We start from the raw sequence: 25000 nt of genomic DNA, 5'->3' as shown, positions 1-25000 counted from the left end.
ATTCATATCTCATCAACTCACCACAGGTACACTTACACCGGAACTGCAGATCTCGACGCAAACAACGTCCTCCCTGTCCTGTACGCGGCCAAAAAGTACGACATTTCTGGCCTTGCTCGATTGTGTGTCGACTTCGTTGAGAATCAATTGGACGTCGACAACGCATGCGCGCTCCTGGAGCAGGCGCACTTGTTCGACGAGCAGGACTTCCGGTCACGTGTGCTGGAGCTAGTTCTGCGGAGGGGAGAGGAGGTGTTGGAGTGTGAGGATCTGGGGGAGCTGTGTCATCAGTGTCTGGTCGACGTTGTCAGCGCGGATAACCTGTTCTGCAGGGAGGAGCAGGTCGTCGGTGCCTTGGACAGGTAGGTCACCAACAAGCTGCTTTCTTTTTTCTTTAACTTTTGTTTCACCTAGGTTTGCCTTTGTGGTAGTCCCCTTTGAGTTACTTGATAATTAAAAGTGTTTAATACTAAATTAGGAGGAATGTGTTTTTACACCCCCGGTATAGGGGTGTGTATAGGTTTCGCTCGATGTGTTTGTTTGTTTGTTTGGGTGTGTGTTTGTGTTCGCATATAGATCTCAAGAATGAACGGACCGATCGTCAACAAACTTGGTGAACAGGTTCTATACATTCCTGAGACGGTCCTTTCTACAAGGACTTATAGCGGGACATATTAATGATCAAAGGGAAATAACCTTCTCAGTGGGTGGCAGTGAGAATGGTTATTTCCCTTTGACCAACGGGGGTGTTTTTACTACCTCGGAGGAATTTCTTGTTGTTGTTTTTATATTCACTGGACAAGTAATTCACGAACAATTGCTGCTTATATTCACTTATCATTATTAATTTCGACTGGGGCTGCCTATATAAATAGTTATTCATGTTGTTGTTGTTTCGTGTGTGTTTGTTGTCTTATGTGTGTGTACGTCTGGGTTTTTTTATTTGATGATTGATGATTGATGTAAAGAGACCAAAAAGCAATGTACTCACGTTAAAATGACGAACACGGAACGAATAACAGCGACGTTTCGACCTAAGGGTCTTCTTCGGGCACAAAAACACAAACATACACACACAAAAAAGAAGAAGAAAGACGATAGAACAGATAAAGAGGAGGATAACTGACAAAACAACCGCACTGCACAAACCAACAAATGACAAAGACAGAGAAGCAAGGGAAGCTACTCGAGGGGAAGCATGTGATTAATAACGCATAATCGGATGAGCTGTATTGGTGTGTAGTTGTTTGTGTTAGCTTGTCTGTGCATCTTTGTGAATGATTAATTTTTAACCGCTGCAGTAAGGTAAGTCCCTGGTACTCTGAACAATAACACATTCTGTATTCAGTTCCGTTGGTGCATTGAACAGATTCGTGAACGAAGTTGTCTTTTAGTTATACATGTAATGATACGTGAGCATGGTTCCTTAATTGAGTGAAATAATACTGCTTTGCTCAGTTGTCAACATTTGGAGGAACAGTTTTGGCTGCTTCAGACGGGAATTGTTGTACAAACGCTTACTTTTGTATGTTGAATTAATGAATACCCGAGACAGGCTTTCTGGCAGAATTAATCGCTACCAAAGTAATGGATTTAGCCATGTTCGTGGACTGCATTTGATCATTAAGTTGTTCTCACATCTCCCGCGAAAAAGCAATGCAAAAGAAACCCCACTTCTTTGCTCGAACCGATAATTCCCACCTAGCTATGAGTGTTAGGCTATCAGCAAATACAAAAAAATACAAAACTAGAAATAAACAACACCTTATATTTTATCTAGAGAGAAATTCAATATGTGGCTGACTCTAAGAATAATCTATGAACACATTTAGCATATAATAACATTAAACATAATTTGTTTAAATTAAATAAAAACTACCATACAAAACTAAAAAAACGTATATATAATACATATGTATGGGCGCATATTATTAGAAACTATATTTGAATTGTGTTATGGAAGATTGTGACGCGTGACGCGTAAATTGTGCTTGTTTTTCTTCTATTGCATTTTTTGAGTCACTTGAGAAAAAGTGACTCTATGTAATCGGTCAGTGTTAGTCTGTCCGGCCGGCCGTCCGGCCGGCCGTCCGTTGACACCACCTTAACGTTGGACTTTTCTCGGAAACTATCAAAGCGATCGGGCTCATATTTTGTTTAGTCGTGACCTCCAATGACCTCTACACTTTAACGATGGTTTCGTTGACCTTTGACCTTTTTCAAGGTCACAGGTCAGCGTCAAAGGAAAAATTAGACATTTTATATCTTTGACAAAGTTCATCGGATGTGATTGAAACTTTGTAGGATTATTCTTTACATCAAAGTATTTACATCTGTAGCCTTTTACGAACGTTATCAGAAAAACAAGGGAGATAACTAGCCTTTTCTGTTCGGCAACACACAACTTAACGTTGGGCTTTTCTCGGAAACTATAAAAGTGACCGGGCTCAAATTTTATGTGAACGTGACTCATTGTGTTGTGAATAGCAATTTCTTCCTGTCCATCTGATGCCTCATATAATATTCAGAACTGCGAAAGTGACTCGATCGAGCGTTTGCTCTTCTTGTCAATAAACGCCTCCACAATGTTGTTCTTGGCAAAGTTTAAAATAATAAAATAAAAAAATATAAAATAATATTTTTCTTTAAAAACTAATGCTAAAACCATGCACGAAAGAGACAATAACAGAGTGTTGACTGTTGCAGGTGGGCGGGGCGAGAGTGTGAAAGGCGTGGCCTGGAAACCACAGACACCAACAAGCGCATCATGCTGGGTCCCGCCCTCTACCTGGCCCGTCTTCCCCTCCTCCCGCCCCAGGTCTTCGTGGACAGGGTTGTCTCCCGCTCTCTTCTGTCGGAGGAGGAAAAAGTGGACGTCATGCGTCACTTCCTGGTGCCGGCCATGCGCAGTGAACATTTCAACTGCCAACCGAGAAAGAAGGAGAAACATCTAAGGGTGCACCGTTTTGACAGCCGCAACGCCCTGGCCTGGAACAACAAGTCTGGTGAAAACGCTATCAGTTTTATGGTAAGCCGGTAATGTTGAACTTTAGCGTTTTGAATTCATACCTCACAATCCAGTGCAGTTTAAGCCTCTAATTCATACATCACAATCCATTGGAATTTAAGCCTCTAATTCATACATCACAATCCATTGCAATTTAAGCCTCCAATTCATACATCACAATCCATTGCAATTTAAGCTTCCAATTCATACCTCACAAGCCATTGCAATTTAAGCCTCCAATTCATACCTCACAATCCATTGCAATTTAAGCCTCAAATTCCTACATCACAATCCATTGCAATTTAAGGCTCCAATTCATACCTCACAATCCATTGCAATTTAAGCCTCAAATTCCTACATCACAATCCATTGCAATTTAAGGCTCCAATTCATACCTCACAAACTATTGCAATTTAAGCCACAATTTCATACCTCACAATCCATTGCAATTTAAGCCTCCAAATTTTGCAGAACCTGCTCTTGTATAGCATAACAAGTCATTTTGGAATGAACTGTACAGATGCCTTTCATTTACATGGCGTTTAAAAGAAAAACATCGGCACAGCCATGCTTTCGAAGGGAAGCAACTCTCTCAATACTACGTATGCATTTTCTCGTTATTTTCGTCAATCAAATGACCAAATAACTTAATTATGCTTACGTTTGGAGCTCAATCCGTCAATTAATATCACGATAAATATTCTTTGGTTTGATTAAAGGGACTAGTATAACAAACAAAAAAGTCAATAATGCCACTAGATTGTGAGCTATGAATTTCAACGCTGAAGTTCAACATTACCGGTAAGCTCAGGGTTTCCACATTTCTTGTCCAGTTAGATCGTTGGGGAAAAGGGGGAGAGGGGGGTGGTTGGGGAGGGCGGGGGTGCCCTAATGGTGATGGATGGGGCGTGCCCTAATCGCGATGGATAGGATTCTATGACACGAATAAACAAACCAAGGGGATTCAAGTTGTCGGACTTTCAGGGACAATGAACAACGGGCGATAGTCTTATTTTGAAATAATGCCTTCAACAGAACTTCGGGTGATCGGTATATCTCTTTTTACTACTCCTGGTTCCAAGCATGTCGCTGTTGCAGTTCTTGTATTAGCTTTGACTGCTGGGTGCTATCTTACATTTTCCGGTTCACAAAACAGCACGACCACCTCGAGAGTTTTGAGCGATTCAGCTTATTCCTTTGCTCCATAACAAAAAAAAATAGAGAATGCTTCATGTCCTACAGGCTAAATATTTCGCTTCTTGAGGAAGATATGGGTTATATGATAATTCGAGTTTTACGCCCTCTTGGCGTCACAGAGTAAAGAAAGAGGATTCATATCGGGCGGACATGCTATGTTCATTTTTCACTTTGTTCCATATCCTCATTCACAGCTTTTATATCAGTCCGTTTATGTTTTCCCCACAGACAAACCAGGACATTTGCGTGGAAGGCTTCACAGTGTACGGCACATGCAGAGGCGGAAGTCACGTGCTGCAAGTCCAAGGGAGGCTACTCGACTCGTCCGACAACGTCCTCACGAGTGTTTCCTGTGACGTCACCACGGATAGCAACGTAGACATCTATGACGTCCTGTTCGACGAAGCGCGTCGGCTGGCCCGTAACACGTGGTACACGTTAACGGCGGATATCAAAGGATCTCACACGTACGCGGGTACAGACGGCAGACTGTCTGCTTTCGAAGGAAGCGTTGTGTTCACTTTCTCCTCGACCGAAAAATCACAGACCGGGACGGGTGTAGAACTAGGACAACTACCGGGCGTTCTTTTTACTCTGTGATGCTTTGATAGACGATTTTATACCCCCATTCCGCACAACCGTTCTTGGTCCCGTTCCCGCACCGACCAAGGACGGCTGCCACAACAATGGAACGCTGCGCAAACGGCCGTTTTTGGCATCTTTGAGCAACGTCTGACCATAGTGGCAGCCGTCCCCAGGACGGCTGGGAACGGAAGCTAGAACGGATGTGTGGAATGTGGGTATGACAACTCAGTGTGTGAGAGCGCTAACGTTACGTTGCGTTGCGTTACCCGGCGTTCTTTTAAGTTCATTTAACGATCCAAGCGTTCTGTTACCGATGGGTTAAGGTTCCATTACCGTTCATTCTGATCGGGAGGGGAACGGCTAAGATTTAGAACATGCAACCCAAACTCAACCGTCCCTACCGACCCTACCGTTCAAAGCAGCTCTGTTAACGACCATTTACGTTCCATTGCGGTTCCCTCCCTCCTTGGTCGGTACGGGAACGGGACCTAGAACGGTTGTGTGGAATGGGGGTATTAGGAAATAACTCTGTGGGTTTTTTTTAATTTCTTTTCCCCCTTTTTACATTTAGTCAAGTTTTGACTAAATGTTTTAACGTAGACGGGGGAATCGAGACGAGGGTCGTGGTGTATGTGTGTGTGTGTGTCTGTGTGTCTGTCTGTCTGTGTGTGTCTGTCTGTCTGTCTGTCTGTCTGTGTGTGTGTGTGTATAGAGCGATTCAGAGTCAACTACTGGACCGATCTTTATGAAATTTGACATGAGAGTTCCTGGGTATGATATCCCCAGATATTTTTTCATTTTTTCGATAAATGTCTTTGATGACGTCATATCCGACTTTTTGTAAAAGTTGAGGCGGCACTGTCACACCCTCATTTTTCAATCAAATTGATTGAAATTTTGGCCAAGCAATCTTCGACGAAGGCCGGACTTCGGTATTGCATTTCAGTTTGGTGGCTTAAAAATTAATTGATGACTTTGGTCATTAAAAATCTGAAAACTGTTAAAAACAAAATTAAATAAAACGATCCCAATTTACGTTCATCTTATTCTTCATCATTTCTTGATTTCAAAAACATATACATATGTTATATTCGGATTAAAAACAAGCTCTGAAAATTAAAAATATAAAAACTATGATCAAAATTAAATTTCCGAAATCGATTTAAAAACAATTTCATCTTATTCCTTGTCGGTTCCTGATTCCAAAAACATATAGATATGATATGTTTGGATTAAAAACACGCTCAGAAAGTTAAAACGAAGAGAGGTACAGAAAAGAGTACTATGCAGCACAGCGAAACCACTACCGCGCTAAACAGGCTCGTCAGTTTCACTGCGTTTTGCACGAGCGGCGGACTACTGTCATTGTGAAAAAATGCAGTGCGTTCCGTTTCATTCTGTGAGTTTCACAGCTTGACTAAATGTAGTAATTTCGCCTTACGCGACTTGTTTGTCATTCTGGGTTGTGGAAGAGTTGTGCCGCTTGAATCCGAGGCAAGTTTCCATGGAAGCAATGAATAGAAAGCTCCGATGTGCATGTTTTGGAAGGACAGAGGAATCATATCGGGCAGATGATGCTATGTTCATTATTCACTATGACATCGTTATCGCTTGCCCCTCCGGCCTCTTCAATGGTAACTTGTGTTTGCCTCAGCTGAGTTTCAAGGGGCGTAACTCTACCAGTTATATCCCAACATCGCCATCTAGTCTTGCTTAGTTTCGCTTCATGCATCTTAGCCAAGCTGACCGTCCTTAATTATTTGGTGATGATGCTCAATATTAGGACCTCGATCACTGTCAAAACCAGAAGACAGATTATGATGTTGGATCGATGATTTCAGTGAGAAATTATATGTGTGTGTGTGGTGGCGGGGGGGGGGGGATGTTGTGAATGCGTGTGTGTGTGCCAGTGTGTGTGTGTGTGGGTGGGTGGGTGTGTGTGTGTTGTGCATCTATGTGTGTGTGTGTGTGTGTATGTGTGAGCCGGAGAGAGAGAGAGCGAAGGAGTTGTTGTTGATGGTTGTTGTTGTTGTTGTTGTTGTTGATGGTTGTTGTTGTTGTTGTTGTTTGATGTATATAATACAGAGGTATTGTTATCTTTAGTAATTGCTCATAATTATAGACACACAAAATCATACGACACATGTTGTCATGTTGTAATCGTGAATGTGTATTGTTTATCATTTCAAGTTTAGAACGTGTTCATAAGCAGTCTGCTTGTTATCGCTCCATACGTTGTTTTTGTCAACGAGTGTGCATATCAAACTGAATAAAACACGCTTAAAACCAAAAAATACACGATTCGGTTTTGTTGTATTGTTACATGTATCAGCCTCATCTTGGATCCATGTTAAACTGATGACGAATCTCGTCAGCACCAGGAATGCCCTGCAGTGAACTTGCATCTGACGGTATAGAGGGAAAATAGTCCCCCCATGCAAAATTGTCCCCCCGGAAACAATAATCTACCGACAGATCCTTCTGTTCGTAGGTTGAGTAGAGAATGTAGAAGTTGCACATCTCATCAACATTTTTCGTGCTGCAAAATAAGACAAACAAACAAATATGAACACACACACATATAAACACACACACAGTGACACCCACACACACACACACACACACAGTGACTCACAGGCACACACTCTCTCTCACACACACTCACACACACACACACACACACACACACACACACACACACACACACACACACACACACACAGTCACGAATAGTTGACACATACATCACACTGACAGTCACTGTGGTTCTGATCAGTTTCGCAAAAATGTGTTATTACTTCCCCTTACCTGTCCGTAAATCTGTTAAGAGAATGTGATGGCCGTGAAAATGGGTTGTGAACATAGTGCTGACAAACATTGCTATCACAACCACCAGGGTTATTCTGCGTGTTGGACATTTGTATATATTCCCCAATTTGGTTTTTTCCGTAATGGTTTAAAAATACACCATGTGTGTGTGTGTGTGTGTGTTAGGACAGCACACACACACACACACACACACACACACACACACACACACACACACACACACACACACACACACACACACCATGTTTCAGTTCTACACGAATCGAATGTTTCCCCTTGTTCTTCTTTCACTTCAGTGGCCATGTCTCTTGCCGATTCTGATTATTCGTTTTTCTACAATTTTCTCCGTGATGCTATTCCTTTAAACTAAACAAGAACCAAAACATACAACAAACATGGCATTTCTTTTGCAGTCAATTAAAACAGATATATGGCGTAAAAGTCCTTGCAAATTCATAACGTTGAGTTGCTCACAACACGCTATTTCCAATGGTATATTAAAGTCATTAGAACAAAAACGGCATTACTTTTGCAGTGAATTGAAACAGATATGTGGCGTAAAAGTCGTTGCAAATGTATATCGTTGTGTCACTCACAACAGGTTATATCAAATGCGGGTATGAACTATGATAAAGTCATCAAAACAACAATGAATTAAATACTTACCCTATCTGTGTCATCTGGGTTCTGTTCATACTGTTGAATGTACATCGGGCGGCCTGAAGCATTTTAAAAGGGATTATATTATTAACAAATCCACAACCTAACAAACTCTAAAGCTGTATATATTTGTGGCCGACAGAGTTGAAGTCTAGTGCAACAGGTTTGTGTAGTGCAACTGGTTTGTTTGTATCTCAAAAATGCAAAACTTGTCCGCACCTCTGTCCCCACAAAAAAACAATTCATGGACCAAAAAGGGCAAATGAAAATTTCACGCAGTTTCACATGCCATTGCACAAACATCGTGTTTGCATGCCATCACCCGTCACGCCTCTGAACAAATCTACATCGGGGAGACATCACGATCCCTCGAAACTCGGTTTGGTGCATTCTGATAATTCTCAGTCGCTCCACGGCTATCGCCAATTGTCTCTCTGACCGGACTGCTGCCGGAAGGAGACCGTAATAAATGGTTGCATCACTGTCAAAAAAATCGTCTGTTCCAGCGAGCGCCGAAACCAAACGACACTTGACACTTATGCCACAGTAAATACATCTGCGAAAAATAGCTCGCTTGTAACTGTCTAAAATAAAAATTCCTCTGTAATTTAAAAATTACAAAACACCATGAAAAATCATTATCGACGATCGCGAATCTGCTTACATCCATAACACATTACACAATGCTCTAAATATCATGTCAAAACAAATCGGTTTCCTTGCCAGACAATGAAACTCAAGGCATCCTGTCGGGGAGAGAATGAGGTCAGGATGGGTTTGGTGAGCATCTCGCTGATGTTCGTCACAACCGACACAACCCTGTTGCACTACACTTCATCTCTGTCACACTGTCACCTGATGGAATTAATGAAAAGCTCTACATTCTGCTCCCTGCACTCAATGAGAACTCATCTGCTGCATAACAATTGCGTTTGCAAGTGCGCGGGCGAGTGTGTGTATGTGTGTGTGGTGTGTGTGTGTGTGTGTGTGTGTGTGTGTGTGTGTGTGTGTGTGTGTGTGTGTGTGTGTATGTCTATGTGTGTGTGTGTGTGTGTGTGTGCGCGTGCATTTATATGTGTGTGAGTGTGAGTACCGGTACTTCTTCCCAGTCTCTCTCTCTCTCTCTCTCTCTCTCTCTCTCTCTCTCTCTCTCTCCCCCTCTCTCTCTCTCTCTCCGGCTCTCTCTCTCTCTCTCTCTCTCTCTCTCTCTCTCTCTCTCTCTCTCTCTCTCTCTCTCTCTCTCTCTCTCTCTCTCTCTCTCTTCTCGTGAATAACCACCCACCCAACCCCACCCCCACCACTTTCTTTGGTCCTTTTCAGTTCTTTTATTGTCTTTGTTTTTTTCCTTCTCCGTTTAATCTTAACCAAGACTGCATTCTTGTCATCCCCTTATTGGTGCGTCTCTGTCACTACGACTTCTTTAGATGTTGTTCTTTTTAGGTTAGGGCACGTTAAACTCTGTCAGTATTCTTCTGTGCTTATTCTCTCCAATGTCTTTTTCTGTCAACTCTTCTGTTTTGTTAGCTTATCATTTTGTAACTTGTGCCGAGGAAGACGATAAATCGAAACTTCGGTTCTTGTTTCTGTGGAAAGGCTCCAAATATGGACCGGCTCCTAATATGGACCACCTCCTGTTCTGACAAACTAACGGCGCTAGAGCGCTCAAAACAATTTCATTCGCTTTATTCACCCTCTCTGGATAAGTTGCACATGTTAAAACAGTTGCAGAAACACAAACATCAAAACCGTTAGGCTTTTTCACTTTTTTTCACTTTTGGCAGCGTTCACTCTAAATTTGCCGCCTAAACCGGACTCGTTTCTGTCCACAGCCAAAGCTTCCATGACACAAAAATGGCTACATATGACAGCTAAGACAGTATTTGTTACATTTTAACAGTGTGTACCCCGAGTTTCTACTGCAAACAAAAAATAATAGCAAAACCTCAAAGTATGTGTGAGTCCCCTAATATGGACCACCTTCAACAAATCGAAGAAAATAAAAACTAAAGGCAATTTTAATTAATTCATTAAGAAGCTTGCTGAAAATAACCTATAACTAGCCTTCGAGATTTCCAACAAAAAATAACAAATAGTCTTTTTTTGTGTGGAAGTTGATAATTTCACTTATTTTCACTCTGTTTTAGATAAGCTTCTTCAGTTTCCTGGTGTGCTTCAAATAATGCTCTCATCAACCGGAAACAGCTAAATCTAAAGCATATTTGAATTAGTCTGACTTGCACACTAAGTTGTATCATGTTATTTTGAAGTATAGGGGGCTTTTCACAGTGATTCGTGAAGGCCGCTTCACTGGTCCATATTGGGCGCCCAGGCTCCTAATATGGACCGTTTGTGATTTTTTTCTGTATTTAATTTTTGCTGAAGGTCTATCAAAGCTATGTCACTCTAATTAGGCCAAACGGTTAAACTAAGAGAAAAGGACTACCAACCAAAAAAATGAAACTTCTTCGCAAGAAAACAAGCTAGTTATCAGCAATAAACAAAAAGTGGTCCATATTAGGGGCCCTTCCCCTACTTGTCGCTGTTTTCATTGTTATCTTGTTCAATATCAATTGCTGATTTTTCATTCTTGGTTGTTGTTGTTGTTGTTGTTGTTGTTGTTGTTTTTGTTGTTTTCGTTTTGTTTTTAATATTACATGTTTATCTTGATAAATTTGTCGTCATCCGTATGAACAAACTTTAAAATCTCACAAGCTCTCAAAAGCAAAGAGGATAAAATGGCACGTGCAGCTTGATCGGGGATTAACTAGGTCAATGCACAGGGATTAGGAAGGTGACAGCACGTGGTACTCACCAAGACGTCCCCGTTACTGACGTCAAGACCCGGGTTTGTCACATCATAGAAAGTCTGTTTGACAAAGAAAAAAAATTGTCAGCATTTTGTGCTCTTTTAAATTGATAGCTCAGCTCTGGAGAATACAATAGGGATGCATGTGGCTATGCCGAAATTCTAGCTTTCGAAAATTGTTCTGAAACTGACAGGCAGTTTTCCGGGAAAATGTACAGGTCTGATGCAAGAATCCAGAAGAAAAAAATCCTGAAGTGTTGCACCCATGATATAATTACAATACGATCATGCCACTCTCTGTAAACAGATTGAGTTCATTCAACATGTTTCATCCACATTTCAACAGCAGTTTCAAATTGTTTATATAATAAACTGTTCAAATGAATGAACTACGGATATCGGTGGTTAACTGTTTTTTTAAGCAGACAAAGGAAGAAAGAAGTCATGTTAACAATAATTAAACCGAATTTTGACAGAAAGAGTGCCTGATTCTAAAGACTGTGCGTATGACCTTTCCCACGTGATGTTGACGTTTGTTTGTTTGTTTATTCGTTTGTTTGCTTGTTTGTTTGTTTGTTTGTTTGTTATTCATAATCTGTAAAGTGCAAATAGGCGTTCGTGTCTCTCTATTTGACTACAGCAGGTGTTCCATTATTATTTGCATTACAAAATGCGCTTGTCATCATGGACAACGTGTCAGTGTTAAGTGATGAGCCCTAACCTGAGGCCGCTGAGGGGACATTCTGCCCAGTTGCGTCCACACGCCGTCCCTGATCCGATAACCAGAGGTCACCACGGCTGTGCACAGACACACAGACAGATAGACATATGTAATGACAGACAGACAGACAGACAATCAGATACATAGACATATATATAGACAGACAGACAGACAAACAGACAGACAGACAGATATATAGTCAGACAGACAGGCAGATAGACAGATATATAGACAGGCAGACAGACAGGCAGACAGACAGACAGACAGATAGACAGGTAGACAGGTAGACAGATAGACAGACATAATAACAAATACACGGATGGACATACTCACTCTCTCTCACACACATATATAGACACACACACACACACACACATACACACACACACACACACACACTCGCGCACACACACACGCACGTACACACACACACACATACACACACACACAAACATACACACACACATACTCACACACACACACACACTCACACACACAAACACACACACACACACATTCGCCCACGCACGCACGCACACACACTCACACAAACACAGACACACACACACACACTCACACACACACACACACACACACACACACACACACACCATAACACACCATCAATAGAAAATGAACGTCAAGACTTGCACTGGGCTACAACGACTAATTATTATCCTTTAACGAGCTGTTATAGAGTAAGCAGTGATCTGCCTGTTTACATCTGGTCCTGTCCCTCGCCCCATAGAGGAACTAGTTTTTACAAGAGAGAGAGAGAGAGACAGAGAGAGAGAGAGAGAGAGAGAGAGAGAGAAGGGGGGGGCATACAGACAGACACGCAGGCTGAGGAGCAGACAGTGCAGGCAACCACTGACAGTGAGAAGATAAAAAAAAACATTGTTCGTGTTCCTGGATTGTTCTTGGTCTCTTCGTCATTATTTCATCGTCTCTTGTCACTCAAAACAGACTTTAGAAATGAATCTTCCTTGTACAATTCTTCCTAGAGCTATCACTTTTCCAATGAAAATACTCAAGATTAGTACCACCAGGTTATGTGCAGACCTGCTAGTGGCTTATCCCCCTTCGTGTGCACACGCAAGCACAAGACCAAGTGCGCACGGAAAAGATCCTGTAATCCATGTCAAAATTCGGTGGGTTATAGAAACACGAAAATACCCAGCATGCTTCCTCCGAAAGCGGCGTATGGCTGCCTAAATGGCGGGATAAAAACGGTCATACACGTAAAAATCCACTCGTGCAAAAACACGAGCGTACGTGGGAGTTTGAGCCCACGAACGCAGAAGAAGAAGAAGAAGAAGTACAACCAGAAACGCACACAGAAAGGTGAGGGTGTGAGCATTGTACTTACCAATGTTGTGACCGTGAGTTCTGTACCCAATGGGGTAGATGGTGTAGTTGAGATTCATCGGACACGCAGATTCCATGCGGTAAGCTATACATTAAAGGGTAAGACAAAGATAATATTTGAATACAAAACAAATGACGTGATTGATGAAAATAATCTTACACTATGATGTATTTCAGTTAGCTGGTAATACTCATACATTTTCTTAAGATGTCCTTTGTCTTGATAACGTGCTTCTTGGTTTCTTTTTGATATCTTTCTCTTCATTTTTGGCTCACGTAAGTGTAGCCTATGCGATGATAAACTTTGTCTGTCTGTGCGTGCGTGCGTGCGTGCGTGCGTGCGTGCGTGCGTGTGTGTGTGTGTGTGTGATAGAAACTTTAACATTTCCGAGTCTATGGATTACGTCAGTCTCGGTCAAAAGTGTTTGACGTGTGTGATAGAAACTATTTGAAGACGTCACATTATGACGTAAGAGGGTTAGACGTCACGCAAAGGAATTACTGAACGTCTCGGTCATTGTTATTGTGAGCGGGCCGAGACTACTTGGCAGATCCAGGGTCTCGCTTTCTTGCACAGTTTCACCTATGCTTACTGTGTGTGTGTGTGTGTGTGTGTGTGTGTGTGTGTGTGTGTGTGTGTGTGTGTGTGTGTGTGTGTGTGTGTGTGTGTGTGTGTGTGTGTGTGTATGTGTGACGGAGTGATTGAGTTTGTGTTACTGTTTGTCGATTTCTTACGTGAGCCTTGAAGGCTTCGCCTCTTGTTTCTTCTTCTTTTTTTTTTTCTTGTTTTCTTTCCTTGTTGTTTCCGTTTTTCGTGTTTTTACACCCCCGGTATAGGGGTGTGTATAGGATTCGGTCGATGTGTTTGTTTGTTTGTTTGTTTGTGTGTTTGTGTTCGCATATAGATCTCAAGAATGAACGGACCGATCGTCACCAAACTTGGTGAACAGGTTCTATACATTCCTGAGACGGTCCTTACAAAAATTGGGACCAGTCAAACACACGGTTAGGGAGTTATTGGTGGATTATGATTCTACAAGGACTTATAGAGGGACATATTAATGGTCAAAGGGAACTAACCTTCTCAGTTGGTGGCAGTGAGAATGGTAAGGACGGGGGTGTTTTTCCTACCTCGGAGGAATTTCTTGTTAGTTCTGTATTCCTTTCTTTTTTCTGTCTTGTGTCTTTCTTTCTTTCTTTCAAAGGGCATATTCATTTCCCTTAGCAACCAGAAGAACTGTTAAAAAAAAAATTAAAGATAGAAAGGATGACAAATTAAACGTTGTCCGGGTTGCTGAAATGAACATTGACTCTTCTTATTCCACTCGTATGCATAATAAACCTGTGAACCATCACAACAGATGTCAAGATATCTGGAACAGGCTGGCACTAGTATATTTTCAATGGGTCGGAGAGGCATATAGACATCTGGCTAGGTGGGGGAACAGTGCGGGGGAAAAAAAGGGAGGTGGGTTTTGGCCATGTTACATATTACCTGGTTGTTGAGGAGGTATGGTACCAACGTTGCCCAGAACATAGTAACCTGCCTGTTGAGGCTGTCTGCAAGCGTTCCAGATTTAACATGACTACACAAATGCTGTGTGACAAGTTTTCATAGCACTCTCTCTGTCCCGATCTGTCTTTGTCAATACCTCTTTGTCTGTCTGTGTGTCTGTGTGTGTGTGTGTGTGTCTGTCTGTCTATCTATCTGTGTGTCTGTCTGTGTGTCTGTCTGTGTGTCTGTCTGTATGTCTGTCTGTATGTCTCTCTCTCTCTCTCTCTCTCTCTCTCTCTCTCTCTCTCTCTCTCTCTCTCTCTCTCTCTCTCTCTCTCTCTCTCTCTCTCTCTCTCTCTCTCTCTCTCTCTCTCTCTCTGTCTAAAACCTTTATACTTTCGTAATAAAGTTCAGAGTTCAGAGTTCTGAGCTCTCTCTCTCTCTCTCTCTCTCTCTCTCTCTCTCTCTCTCTCTCTCTCTCTCTCTCTCTCTCTCTCTCTCTCCTGTCTGTCTGTCTGTCTGTCTGTCTGTCTGTCTGACTGTCTGTCTGTCTGTTTGTCTGTCTGCCTGTCTGGCTGGCTGGCTGGCTGGCTGGCTGTCTGTCCGTCTTTCTGTCTGTCTGTCTGTCGTTGTCTGTGTCACAAAAGAAATGCCCTATCCGCATCGTTTTGCTCTCTGGTTATCTCTGTGTGTTTTGACAACCAAAAGTTGTCACCAAATCTAATTTATAATATATATATATGAAAGTTAAAAAATGACAACCATCAATAGGTATTTCCGTTATTCGTGCATTGAGTCAAAAGTAAACTCACCTATCATAGTTCACTTAAAAGACCGTTGGGTCGAAATATCTGTGAATGTATTGTTTTGTCAATAACAAACGTTCCAACAACCTAAACAAAATAAAATAAGATAAAAAATAAAAAATAGAAAAATAAAAACTCACCTATCATAGGTCATGTGCAGGGTCACTCCTGAAGTATCCGCTGATTCCACTTGAAACAAATTGTGATATACCGTGAACTTTTAATCACTCAGAGAACTCTCTCTCTCTCTCTCTCTCTCTCTCTCTCTCTCTCTCTCTCTCTCTCTCTCTCTCTCTCTCTCTCTCTCTCTCTCTCTCTCTCTCTCTCTCTCTCTCTCTCCCTCTCTTTCTCTCTCTTTCTCTCTCTCTGTCTCTCTGTCTCTCCCCCCGCCCCCCCCTCTCTCTCTGTCTCTATGTCTCTGTCTCTGTCTCTGTCTCTCTCTCTCTCCCCCCCTCTCTCTCTGTCTCTCTCTCTCTGTCTCTATCTCTCTGTCTCTCTCTCTGTCTCTCTCTCTCTCACTCACTCTCTCTCCCTATCTTTCTCTCCCCCTTTCTCTCCACCTCTCTCTCTCTCTCTCTCTCTCTCTCTCTCTCTCGCTCTCTCTGTCGCTATGTCTCTGTCTTTGTCTCTCTCTCTCTCTCACTCACTCTCTCTCTCTATCTCTCTCTATCTCTCTCCCTATCTCTTTCTCTCCCTGTCTCTCTCTGTCTCTCTCTCTCTCTCTCTCTCTCTCTCTCCGTCTCTCTCTCAAAAAAAAATCAGAATCAAACTTAAGGTTTGGGCCGGTGGATAAACGAAGTCAAACTGAATTACAGGTAGATGTATTGACAACTAGTACCAAGACACAGGAGGGACAGGCAAGAAGGGGGGGGGGACAGTTACCTCCAAAAGGCTGGACATAATGCAGCTGTATCACCAGGTAACTGATGCCCGTCGTTCCTCCCACGCGGAACCCAACACCTGCATATTGACATACATGTATATTTATATTTACAAACAAATACAAGGTGACCCAACAATTCCACCCTTTAAAATGCTCATAACTCCCACATGTCTTCAGCTAATTATTTGCATATTGATTTTGGTGTACATTGGCTTGAGATGTTGCAAGGGGTCAAGAAGTTTAATTGTTACGCTTTTTAACAAAATGTTTTGCAAAATCGAAACTTGCCTCAACAGCAAGTTTGACACCACACTCATCCGAATTGAACCCTCCAGACTCCCTGCAATTAATGTTTCAACTGATGTATTTTCTGAGTATGGTTTTTGTATGCAAGGCCCTTCAGAAAAAACATTATAAATCTGGAGGGCTTACCATTCAAATGCAAACGTTTTAGTTTACTCCGTTACTTTAAAAGAGATGAGCCATCTTGTGGGCAACATTAACAAGAACAATACGATTACAGATTAAAGTATTGTAATGTCATGGTTGTGGCTTAATCATAAAATGTCATCTTTTAGTACAAAGCTGTTTATAGTATCACATTTACAGAGCTGTTTAGTATAACATTTAAAAATCGTCTTTGTATCACCATTACAACAGATGACTTTAGGTGCAAGCCAAAATCACGGAAGTCTTACCTTCAGGTAAGTTTTTTGCTGGAGCATCATTTGCCCAAGCGAAGACGATCTGACGTTTGCCTCCACCACATATTGAGTACTCAGAGTCAGCCTCTTCGATCAGGGGACACGACCTAGTGTTTGTTTCAGCACCAAGAAAGTAGAGTTAAGGGTCCTGCGCTTCCATTCTTCATTCTAACAGTCAGTAACAGTTCAGGGCCGGACCTGGGGGGGGGGGGGAGGGGTCCTGGGATCCTAACTCCCTTCCCCCCCCCCCCTTCCCGGCCGCCTGATGTACCTCGTTGGACTGAATTTGGTTTCCAGACACGAGGATAGACCCACAAATTACCATTGGAATGTAAAATGTTCCGAGTCTCACCGTCAGGGCTCAACAGGGCGGAATCGCCCCTGTACCCAACAAGGGGCCTATGCGGCCCCTGGACCCCTGCCTCATTTCTGACCCCACTCCCACCCCTCTATTGTACTTGATCCACCAGCCCTGCAGTTGTAACCCTGTTTGTCCCCAAACACACACCCCCCCCCCTCCCCCCCCCCCCCTCTCTCACCCCCAACACACCCGCTACCCTGAGCTGCCCAATACTGGCAATAGTCCAGAGGTCACGTTATAGCTCAGTTTATGTGAAAGAGGCTACTATCTTGTCAGTGAATGACACTAGATTCACCCCAGCTTGATGCTAGATATTTGCATATTCTTCCATCCAAAACACACACAAACCTTCATATTCTTCCATCCAAAACACACACAAACCTTCATATTCTTCCATCCAAAACACACACAAACCTTCATATTCTTCCATCCAAAACACACACAAACCTTCATATTCTTCCATCCAAAACACACACAAACCTTCATATTCTTCCATCCAAAACACACACAAACCTTCATATTCTTCCATCCAAAACACACACAAACCTTCATAGCCTGGCTTTTATACCGACAATAGTAATGTAATAACGGAGTCGAAGTGACTGCATCAAATGTGACTGCAGCGGTTGGAAAATGGTTGTCGTACAGTTCTCGCTAGCTGTGACATGTACCGTATGAGATTCGTTCAGGAATTCTTATAAATATAATGTTTAAACTGAAAAACAAACGCGTGTGAATTTTTCAAATAATTTGTTTCAAATTTTTATGATTTATATTTCTTTCTTGCCGGATAAACTTGAGCCTCTCAGTGCTCGTGGTGCGTATATTTTGTATAAAGTGTGAGATTCTTAAACGAAATGAGGCAGAGCGTTGTTTAGAGATCAAATAACCAAAGGGAATTAAGCGCTCTATACGTATACGACATGTGTAATGGAGTAAGCGAGAGTTATGCGGAACCAGTCTCCTGGCACCAGAGAGAATAACAAGCATTGCAATGAACAAGCGACTTACATCATCAAAAAAGGATGATCGCCGCAAGCTGATATGTCAGTTCATCATTCTCCAAGGCACTCTAACCAACACTTACGTGCACAGTCATACACAAGAACCAGCTTTTATTCTTGACCGGACATAGTCCTTAGATCAAAGTGTTAGATTATATTCTTACCAGTAGGGCCTTTTGTTCCCGATGTGACCACATCCATACACCATCATGTGGTGCGCAACCTTCATGCTGGCGTGAGGAACGAAACGTACTGGACAGAAATAACATTCAAAGTTTGGTTATATGTGCAGGGTGGGTGGCTTGTCTTTTCGTCTTTTTCATGCAAACACAAGCATACACGAATGCAAACACATGCAGGAGCGCCCCACCTCACCTTCTTCCAAACCCCATCACTCACACATTACACACACAATCTTACACACACACACACACACACACACACACACACATACACACACACAAACACACACACACACACTGTCACACACACACACACACACAGTACACACACACACACACACACACACACACACACACACACACACACTCACACACACACATATACACACACACGCGCGAGCGCGCGCACGCACACGAACAAAGATACAGATAGGCTACATACATACACACATACATACACACACAGGGGAGCGATAGAGAAGAGACAGAGAGACAGACAGAGAGACAGACCGAGAGACAGAGACAGACAGACAGAGACAGAGGCATGGACAGGGAGAGCAGTACAGCTCACCACAGCTCAACACAACCATTCAAAGTTTATTTAGCCTTCGCTCACATATGTAGGATTCGCGTTCGGGAAGCTCGTGAGAATGGCAAATCAGCGCATCTTTCTGTTTGATAAAATTCAAAACCGGCATTGTCGAATTAATGAATATTTTAGTAAATGAATAACTAGCTTTGTATGTGCTGGTTATTATGCGTGGATATTTGTGTTTGATTGTTTCTAAGACGCAGATAGAAACATTTTTGGGTGTGCCTATACAAAATGGTTGGATTTCTACCAACAGTAGGATAATCAACACACACACTATCTCTCTCTTTTTACTCTCTCTCTCTCTCTCTCTCTCTCTCTCTCTCTCTCTCTCTCTCTCTCTCTCTCTCTCTCTCTCTCTCTCTCTCTCTCTCTCTCTCCATTTCACTAATTATGTATTTATGTAGTAGTAGTTATTATAGTATATTTAGTCCCTCTTTAGGGCGAGGGCCAGATGCAAAAAAGTATACCTATGCTTATTCTGTTACCCTCGTAAAATAAAGAATTGTCATTTTCATTGTCATTGTTGTAGTGTTTGAGAATCTGTTATCATCTAAGGGAAGCAACTGCTATAGATGTGTTAAGTAACTAACGAGAGTTAGTTCCCTTGTTACATACTCTGATCATCTTCATGGCTGACAATAAACACAGCTTGCCCCCTCAAACCATCGTTTGTCGGCTTTATCGTATACATGCTTGGTGAACGTGTATCCACCTTCATCACAGACATCATATTGGCGACGAGGTAAATTATTTCTCATACATATATCGGCTCTACCTTGTGCAAGAACTTTGTAATTTCACTTTTCTGACTTAGTTGCCACGTGCTTCTCAACTTTCAACATGGCTGAACAGTTATCTGCACTACCTACTTATCCTTCGTTTGACTGTTCGTCTGATGGCGTGTCTATCAGATGGAGCAAGTGGATCGTAAGACTAGAGAACCTGTTCGTTGCATTCAACATTGCCAACGACCAGAGGAAGAAAGCGTTGCTGCTTACGTACGCTGGGAACGATCTGAATGACATTGTGGACTCTTTTCCAGCTGCTGATCTGACCCCTCGGGATGGTGAGACTCACTTCCAGAAACTTGTTGATCGTATCAATGAACATTTTAACCCACAGATCAACAGAGAGTATCAGGTTTTTACCTTCAGACAGCTCACGCAAACATCTGACAGTGTTGACATTTTTTATCAACAGCTGAAACGACATGCCTCTCTCTGTAACTTTGCAAACATTGAGTCTGAAATTAAATCGCAGCTGATAACCGGTTGCAAAGTGAACAAGGTGCGAGAGAAGGGCCTGAGCAACCCAGGAATAACACTGTCTGACCTCCTGCAGTATGCCCGCACATTGGAGTTGACTGCTTCTTACTCAAGAAAAATGCATGAAGACGTTGCAGTTAACCGACTCCATCGTTCAGCTACATCAAGCCAGCATCAGCCTGATCGACGTCATCACCAGCCCCGCCGTAGTCAAGCCTCACACCGTCATAACCAGCCAACCGAGCAATGCAAGAACTGTGGTGGTACATGGCCGCATGAGAAGGGACAGCATTCGTGCCCTGCTTTCAACAAACAGTGCCGCTCCTGTGGAAAATTCAACCACTTCTCATCCGTCTGCCGTTCCAGTCCACGCAACACGGCAAGATCAGGGACAGGCAGTGGAAGGGGCAGTGCATCCTCTTCCTCCTCCTCCCAACAGCCTCGCTCTATCAAGCACAAGCCCAAACCTGTTCACCACGTTGAGCAACATGGTGAATGTGACAACAACGACGCTTCGTTCATCGACGACGGCAATGACGCAGACACTGAGTATGTCTTCACTGCAAACGGCAACTCGAATCAACTGCCACGCTTCAAGGTCTACCTCAACGGACAACAGACAACCTTCCTTGCTGATTCCGGAGCTACAGTCAATCTGCTATCACGGACAGATTATGAAAGTCTTACACCCAAGCCACCGCTCAGCCCGTCAAACGTGAGAATCTCTGCGTACGGCAATCAACACTCCATCCGTGCGTTTGGACAGTTTTGCGCTGAACTACACACTGACACAGCATCCTGCTCAGCCACGATATGTGTTGTTCCAGGCAATGAGAAACCCATCCTGAGCTGGTCAACCTCGCAAACACTCAAGCTGCTGACCACCGTCCACTGCATCGAGCACAAAACTCAGCAAGAGAACCAGCTTGGTAAACTCAATGATCGACAGATCAAACTCCACATCGACGAGACGGTACAGCCTGTCGCTCAGCACTACCGTCGTGTTCCCTTTCATGTCCGCAAGCATGTGGAAGAACAAATCCGAAAGGATGAAGAACTTGGTGTCATCGAGAAGGCAACTGGTCCAACACCATGGGTATCTCCTATAGTTGTGGTGCCTAAACCCAAGTCTCCAGGCAAGGTACGCGTGTGCGTCGACATGCGTTCTGCAAACAAGGCCATCAGGAGAGAACATCATGCTACCCCAACACTTGATGAACTGAAAACCATGCTCGCAGGTGCTAAAGTTTTCAGCAAGCTTGACCTGAACCAAGGCTACAACCAGCTAGAACTAGCTGAGGAGTCACGCTACATCACGACGTTCTCCACACATCTTGGTCTCTACAGATACCGACGCCTCTTCTTTGGTGTGAACTCCGCAAGCGAGATCTTCCAAGAAACCATCAGGCAAGTACTGTCTGGCCTCAAGGGTGTCGTAAACATCAGCGACGACATTCTCTGCTACGGTACGTCACAGCAAGACCATGACAACAACCTACGCGCTCTCATGCAGCGTCTCCGTGAGAAAGACCTCACTCTCAACACTGACAAGTGTGAGTACAACAAGAAGTCGCTTGAGTTCCTTGGTCATATCTTCGGGGAAGACGGCATCACCCCAAGCCAAGACAAGCTCAAGACCATTCTTGAACTGCCAACACCAACCAACGCATCTGAAGTAAGAAGTCTTCTCGGCATGATGAACTTCTGTGGTGCACACTTCATTCCAAACTATGCAACACTCACCCATGAACTCCGTCTGCTGACAAAGAAGACAACACCATGGTCGTGGAATGAAAAGCATGACGCAGCCCTCGGAACGCTGAAAGCAGAACTCAGCAAAGCAACGACTCTTGCTTACTTCAATCCAGGAAAACCGACAGAGATCTACACCGACGGCAGTCCTGTAGGCATCTCTGCAGTCCTGACCCAAGACAAGCGCATCATCCAGTTTGCAAGCCGAGCACTCACTCCAACAGAACAAAGATACTCACAGACAGAACGTGAAGCACTCGCCATCACATGGGCCTGTGAATATTTCCACATCTACCTGTTTGGTGCTACATTCACTGTCTACACTGACCACAAGCCTTTGGTCAGCATGTTCAACAACCCTCGTGCTCAACTCTCTGCTCGTGTTGAACGCTGGGTACTGAGAACACAGCCCTACGAAATGACTGTTCAGTACCGACCTGGTTTCGACAACCCCGCCGACTATCTGAGTCGACATCCAGTCCAACAGCATCCCAGCAGCAGAGAAGAGAAGATCGCAGAAGAGTATCTTCACTACGTTGTCGACACGTCCACTCCAAAAGCCATGACGTTAGACACAGTCATCTCAGAAACAGCGAAAGATGTCACCCTTACGGCAGTGATCAACGCAATCCTTACCAGTGACTGGGAAGCCAAAGACGACGTTGACACAAAAACTTTCAGAACCCTCTACTTGTGTCGTTCAGAACTCTCACTCAGTCACAACGCATCAGTTCTACTCAAGGGTACACGCATCGTTCTCCCAGAGTCTCTTCATCTTCAAGCTGTGAAAGTCGCTCACACTGGACATCAAGGCATCGTCAAGACAGTCGCCCTGCTTCGAGAAAAGGTTTGGTTCCGACGAATGCAAGAGACTGTTGAGAAAGCGGTGAAAAACTGCTTAACCTGTCAAATCTCCACTCCCACACCAGCCAGAGAACCGCTGAAGATGTCTCCACTGCCCACAGCACCTTGGTCTGAACTGAGTGCTGATTTCGCAGACGCACCCAACGGAAACATTCTCCTTGTCATCACAGATGAATATTCCAGATTCACCGTTGTTGACATTTTGCAATCAACATCCAGCCGGAGTGTGATTCCACGTCTCGACAAGATCTTTGCAGAATACGGCATACCAGATGTTCTGAAGACAGACAATGGCCCACCATTCAACAGCCACGAGTTCGCGACATACGCAACACACACCGGGTTCAAGCACAGGAAGATCACCCCCCTGTGGCCCCGTGCAAATGGAGAAACGGAACGCTTTATGCGTACCATCAAGAAGACTGTCAAAGCCGCCCATGCACAACAGCTGAACTGGAAACAGGAAATGTACAAGTTTCTTCTTGACTACAGAACAACTCCACACTGCACAACTGGTGTCGCCCCTGCTACTGCCCTCTTTGGTCGCAACATCAAGAACAGACTACCACAACTCCCGCCGCAGCAGCCAGCGGACGCAAAGATGAGACAACAGGATGCCCGCGCCAAAGGCAAGATGAAGCTCTACGCAGACAACAAGAACTATGTCAAACCAAGCAACCTTCAGATTGGTGATTCTGTTCTCATCAAGGACACTTCCATTAAGAAGTCTACTCCTCCATTCAACCCAACACCCCTCACTGTTGTGTCAAAGAACGGTTCTATGATCTCTGCGTGCCGAGGAAACAAGATAATCACGCGAAACAGCAGTTTCTTCAAACGCTCCCCCAGACATCCAACTCCTTCAGAAACAAATGACGCTGAAGCTGACGCCGAAGCTGAAACTGAAGCTGTTACTCTTCCTCACACAGATGAACCAAACTCGCAACATGCACACAACAAGCAAAATCAAAACGCACAAAACACACATACTAACGTCGCACCAACTCCACGTCGTTCGCACAGGGAAAAACATTTACCTACCAAACTGCAAGATTTTGTTCTGACTTGAACGTTGAACTGACTGATGTTTTGTAAAATCATTTTATTTCTGGTGCCTGTGCAGACATTTTATTTTCAAGATTGTCCATATCAAGTGCCTATTGTGTTGTTTTATTTCACATTGCTGTTTAGCATCATTTCACAGTATTTTTTGGGTAAAACGTAAATTCAGTTTTGTTTTGTTTTTCTTTAATGAGAAGGGAAGATCATAAGTACACTAATTTCTACTTTCATTATCATTTGTTAGTACTTTCAAAATTCATAAGGCTGAAGCATTACTTCATAAGATTTGGAGTGAGAACACTTTTCTTGTTGAATGTAAAGTTAAACATTTCTAGTCAGCATTACATTTCTACTTCTTGGCATCATTCTTTAATCTTCAGGAGAAGATATCATTTCTTATCATTTTGCTTGTCCAGTTATCCATTTTATAATTTTGGATTTTACTTCTTAAAATTCAAGAAGGGGAGAGATGTAGTGTTTGGGAATCTTTAATCATCTAAGGGAAGCAACTGCTACAGATGTGTTAATTAACTAACGAGAGTTAGGGCCCTTGTCACATACACGGATCATCATCATGGCTGACAATAAACACAGCTTGCCCCCTCAAACCATCGTTTGTTGGCTTTATCGTATACATGCTTGGTGAACGTGTATCCACCTTCATCACAGACATCATAATTGTCATTCTCTCTCTCTCTCTCTCTCTCTCTCTCTCTCTCTCTCTCTCTCTCTCTCTCTCTCTCTCTCTCTCTCTCTCTCTCTCTCTCTCTCTCTCTCTCTGTCTCTGTGACAATAACAGTTTACATAAAATTCCTGCAGTTGATTGACCGGGTATGCTTTCATAATAATAAATA

The 25000-nt window shown here is 43.2% G+C and overlaps 2 protein-coding genes across 3 annotated transcripts in view; one reads left to right on the top strand and one right to left on the bottom strand.

Moving 5' to 3' along the window:
* Positions 1–6949, top strand: part of LOC138948611 (BTB/POZ domain-containing protein 6-B-like) — an 8613-nt gene extending 1664 nt beyond the window's left edge. For both annotated transcript variants that reach the window (XM_070320182.1, XM_070320173.1), the window contains 3 exons: positions 27–362; positions 2707–3028; positions 4433–6949. In XM_070320182.1, the coding sequence (XP_070176283.1) occupies positions 27–362; positions 2707–3028; positions 4433–4804 (1030 nt within the window). In that variant the 3' untranslated portion in view covers positions 4805–6949. The remainder of the gene's footprint in view (positions 1–26; positions 363–2706; positions 3029–4432) is intronic.
* A 134-nt stretch (positions 6950–7083) lies between these two features.
* The window catches only part of LOC138948621 (peptidyl-glycine alpha-amidating monooxygenase A-like), an 18397-nt gene continuing 480 nt past the window's right edge, over positions 7084–25000 (bottom strand). Inside the window, exons 2-12 of the mRNA XM_070320190.1 lie at positions 19225–19279; positions 18591–18678; positions 17056–17168; positions 16357–16434; positions 15615–15663; positions 14669–14733; positions 13175–13258; positions 11806–11882; positions 11091–11144; positions 8285–8337; positions 7084–7328 (exon numbers count right to left, since the gene is read on the bottom strand). Of these exons, the coding sequence (XP_070176291.1) occupies positions 7124–7328; positions 8285–8337; positions 11091–11144; positions 11806–11882; positions 13175–13258; positions 14669–14733; positions 15615–15663; positions 16357–16434; positions 17056–17168; positions 18591–18678; positions 19225–19279 (921 nt within the window). The 3' untranslated portion in view covers positions 7084–7123. The remainder of the gene's footprint in view (positions 7329–8284; positions 8338–11090; positions 11145–11805; positions 11883–13174; positions 13259–14668; positions 14734–15614; positions 15664–16356; positions 16435–17055; positions 17169–18590; positions 18679–19224; positions 19280–25000) is intronic.

Source organism: Littorina saxatilis, linkage group LG1 (assembly GCF_037325665.1).
Source record: "Littorina saxatilis isolate snail1 linkage group LG1, US_GU_Lsax_2.0, whole genome shotgun sequence".
NCBI lineage: Eukaryota > Metazoa > Mollusca > Gastropoda > Littorinimorpha > Littorinidae > Littorina > Littorina saxatilis.
This window is presented reverse-complemented; position numbering and strand designations above follow the sequence as displayed.